Source organism: Eimeria acervulina, genomic scaffold (genome assembly GCF_000499425.1).
Source record: "Eimeria acervulina Houghton genomic scaffold, Eah_scaff2147, whole genome shotgun sequence".
In the NCBI taxonomy this organism is placed as follows: domain Eukaryota; phylum Apicomplexa; class Conoidasida; order Eucoccidiorida; family Eimeriidae; genus Eimeria; species Eimeria acervulina.
The window spans coordinates 1-3,362 of NW_013548618.1; the positions used below are offsets into that span (position 1 = coordinate 1).

Sequence of the window (3,362 nt, forward strand, 5' to 3'; positions counted from 1 at the left end):
CACATAAAATATGCATATATATATATATATATATATTTACTATTGCCTAAGAAGATAGTAGATATATTATATCTATTATTGCTATATTATATGAGATACAATGTTTCAGGAACCAGATTCTGTAGAGAAAGAGGCAGATTCTTATCAGACGGTTAACAAGTGGACAGAGACAAATTGTATATAAGGAGGAACTAACGCGGCGAAGACATACTATAAGGAGACAAGCATATTCTATCTGAGGACGCAACTGAGACAAAAGATTCTCTCTAATGAGACAGCCGAAACAGATTCTACAGCTACATACAGATAATAATATTGTCTCCTACGCAACAGCAACACCGCCTGAAAACATTACTATAAGATCCACCCTGTTGGCCCCTGTTTCTGCATGCAGTACTAGCACGATAAAAAACAATTCTGTTAACATATTTGTGAAGGACTCGGGAGCCCAGTATCACAACACCCGCATGCAAGTGAAAAGAAACATCAAAAAACACAAACTCTAGACAAAAACAAGAACAGGCCAATAAACTTAATCATTAATCCCTTCGTTCTTCGTTTGTCTGAAAGATCAGTGCGCTAAAAATATAATGAGATGAGGCTACATTCGTTCTTCGTTTGTCTGAAAGATCAGTGCGCTAAAAATATAATGAGATGAGGCTACAAAGACAAAACTGCGTGCAGCCTCAAAGCTCGACCGAAGTGAGCCGAGAAAAAAGAGCAGAAAAACAATGAAAGCAAATTATGTTCTCCTAGGGAGTAAAGGGGAGCATATGGCCGGGATAGCAGCTGCTTGCTTCCCTCAAACCCTAAACCCTAAAACCCTAGAGAGGCTCTGCATGCACCATGTGCCATCACTGTGCAAAGCTTGCATGCTTTTAAGGCAGAGACAACAAGATGATGTAATTGTTGCAGCGCTGTGTTATTGATGAGAATCGAAGACAAGAACTTTTCTCATGGCGCAGCTGCAGCAGGCAATCGTACTACAAGTGTGCTGCTTCTGTTGCTGCTGGATTCTCCTTCTTTTCTTTACTTTCCGTCTGGAGGCCTAACTGAGAAGAAAAAGCAGACAAACAAGAACATGCAGAAGACGTGTGCAGGTAGGAGCAGCACCAGAGAACTCCATAATAAGTGGCAAACCATATTGTGCAGAAACAATAAACGATGGTGTGTTGCGTCTCTAGCTGCTACACTTAGGGTGTACAGACAGAAAAACTTGTGCTGTAGTAATTACCAGTCAGCTTCACAATTATTCGCGTGCCATCCAAGCCACTTCCTCCGCTTTGGACTACGATGATGCTATAATAGGGACCTGTAAGAAAGACTCGAGGAAAAGAGAAATGAAGTATTGCTTGTAGCAGTCAGGTGTACATCATGCACACATTTAGAGCCTGCTGATCGTTGCATGCGGAAGAAGACAGGCAACTCCATATGCTAGAAAAAAACGGATTGCAGAGAGCAAACTCACCTTGGTCTCCCTCTGACGCCATGCGTTTTCCGTCTCCAAAGTCACCACCAAGTTGTGTGATTAGTTTGTCAATAGGATCAAAATCCGGCCACGTAAGCCCCACACGCTGCAAGCGGAACGCACGCATTCGACAGAAAACAAGCAGGTGTAAAAACAAGCAAAAAAGAGAGAAAGCATTCAACAATAAAATAAGGGATGCTAGAGAGAACCGCGCAAAAATCAAAAACAAAAAACATCGAGAAATAAGACAGAACAGAGAAACAGAAGGAAAAAAATGTAACATACCTCCACGCCTACTTCAGCGTGGGCACTTCCCCAAGGCCTTTCTATCATGTGGGTTTCTAAAAGAAGCACAAAAACATCAAAAAGGCGAACAGGTAGCGCATTGAACCCAAGTGTAGTCGAGAGGAAACTTCAACCTTTTTACACTTTCAGGAAAGGAAATAAAGAAGAACGATGAATTACCAGAGCCAATGTCCTCAGCCCCAGCAACTGTAAGCAAAACGCCTGTCAAAAAATCTTTTTCCTGTAAACAAGAAAACAGCGAAAAGTTGAAAATTTGCGGTGTTCGGACAACTGAACAGGCCAGCGGTGTGTTTCTGCTTTCTCTTGTGTTTCCTCGTGATATATCAGTGCTTACCTTGCGGTCTCTGTGCCTTGGAAACAAATTATCTGGATCGTGATTGCTTCCTTTGAGCACTCCTCTTAGTTTCTTCTGAAGACGCAAACGCACCCATTAACACTACGTATGCCGTCTAGAGTTTCTGTCGTCATGCTGCGAAACAAGCTTGAGATCATTAGTTCTATTGATTATATTTCTGTTTCGCTTTTTTTCACATTTTTTCGTATTCTTATCTATTTATTCTTGTTTACTTGTGAATCCTTTTTGCGCTCTCTCTCCCCTTTCTTCCAGTTCCGATTTTTAAAGCCTCCGTGTTGCCCCTCTGCCTCTGTCACAGCCGCGGCGGAAAACAGAAGAAACAGAAGAAAGAAATAGAAGACGAAACTCGAATTTCTTCTCTTCGTGGTTGCCATGGTTTCGGTGTAGCAGAGAGATGCCATTTTCAGCGGAGGGTGTAGTGCAACTTCACTACGCTGGCGTTCAAATCGGCCGTTTAGCGGTCTATCAAACAGAAAAAATTAGAACTCTAACGTTTAAAAAGAAATAAATCAAGTAACATTGAATGGAAAAAGAAGCCTTGAAGCTAAGACTGCTCAGCAAGGACACCAGGTCCAGGGTCGGCTGCAAGTAAGGTCGCACTGCCAGCCGGGCACCGCCCCACAAAGGGGTTAGGGGAGCAATTCTATTATTCTTGTTCTTCCTTTTTAAGGCCATAAGATGCAAATAAATTTTACAACAGTTTTTTTGTTATTTCATTTAATCAAGCAAGGATTCATTGTGTGTAACGATAGATACAACGTGTGCATCACCCACGCAGGTGTGCATAAAAGTAGTGGATGAGCCCGGTCCGGTCAAGAGAGTCTCGTCCTTGTCTTTGTCTTTGACAGTTTACTGGTCAATTGGAAAGAGTTATTATATTAAATTAACAAAAAACAAAAAAAGTAATCGCTGAACAAAGGTGAGAACTTCAAGGTAGAAGCGTCTTCCCGAGCCTCCCCTGGTAGGGCGCATTCATGTTATGTCTTTGTCGTTATTTCAGCAGAAACCAATTCCGAACAAAGTATAAATCGTAAACGATTAATAAACTAAAAGTAAATGTGAATTAATTTCAAAGAAACAAGAAAAAGAGTGCATACACCTCTAGATAAACGGTCAGGCCAGTGCTGCTAGTCTCGTTCGGTTTTGCAATGCTTACTGCTCCCCGCGTGAACGTATTTCCGTGACACTCCTGTAAAAATGTGTGATCAACTGTTTAAAAAGTGTTTTAATGTG

General features: G+C 41.6%; 1 protein-coding gene across 1 annotated transcript; it reads right to left on the reverse strand.

Annotated features, from left to right (window-relative positions):
* Positions 1-1,029: 1,029 nt before the first annotated feature.
* Positions 1,030-2,503, reverse strand: EAH_00065280 (hypothetical protein; the record flags this gene model as incomplete). The annotated part of the gene is made up of 7 exons (XM_013392867.1): positions 1,030-1,052; positions 1,235-1,312; positions 1,469-1,574; positions 1,766-1,809; positions 1,934-1,994; positions 2,109-2,183; positions 2,342-2,503. The coding sequence occupies 7 exons, from the start codon at positions 2,501-2,503 to the stop codon at positions 1,030-1,032; spliced, it is 549 nt and encodes a 182-aa protein (XP_013248321.1).
* Between the last annotated feature and the right edge of the window lie 859 nt (positions 2,504-3,362).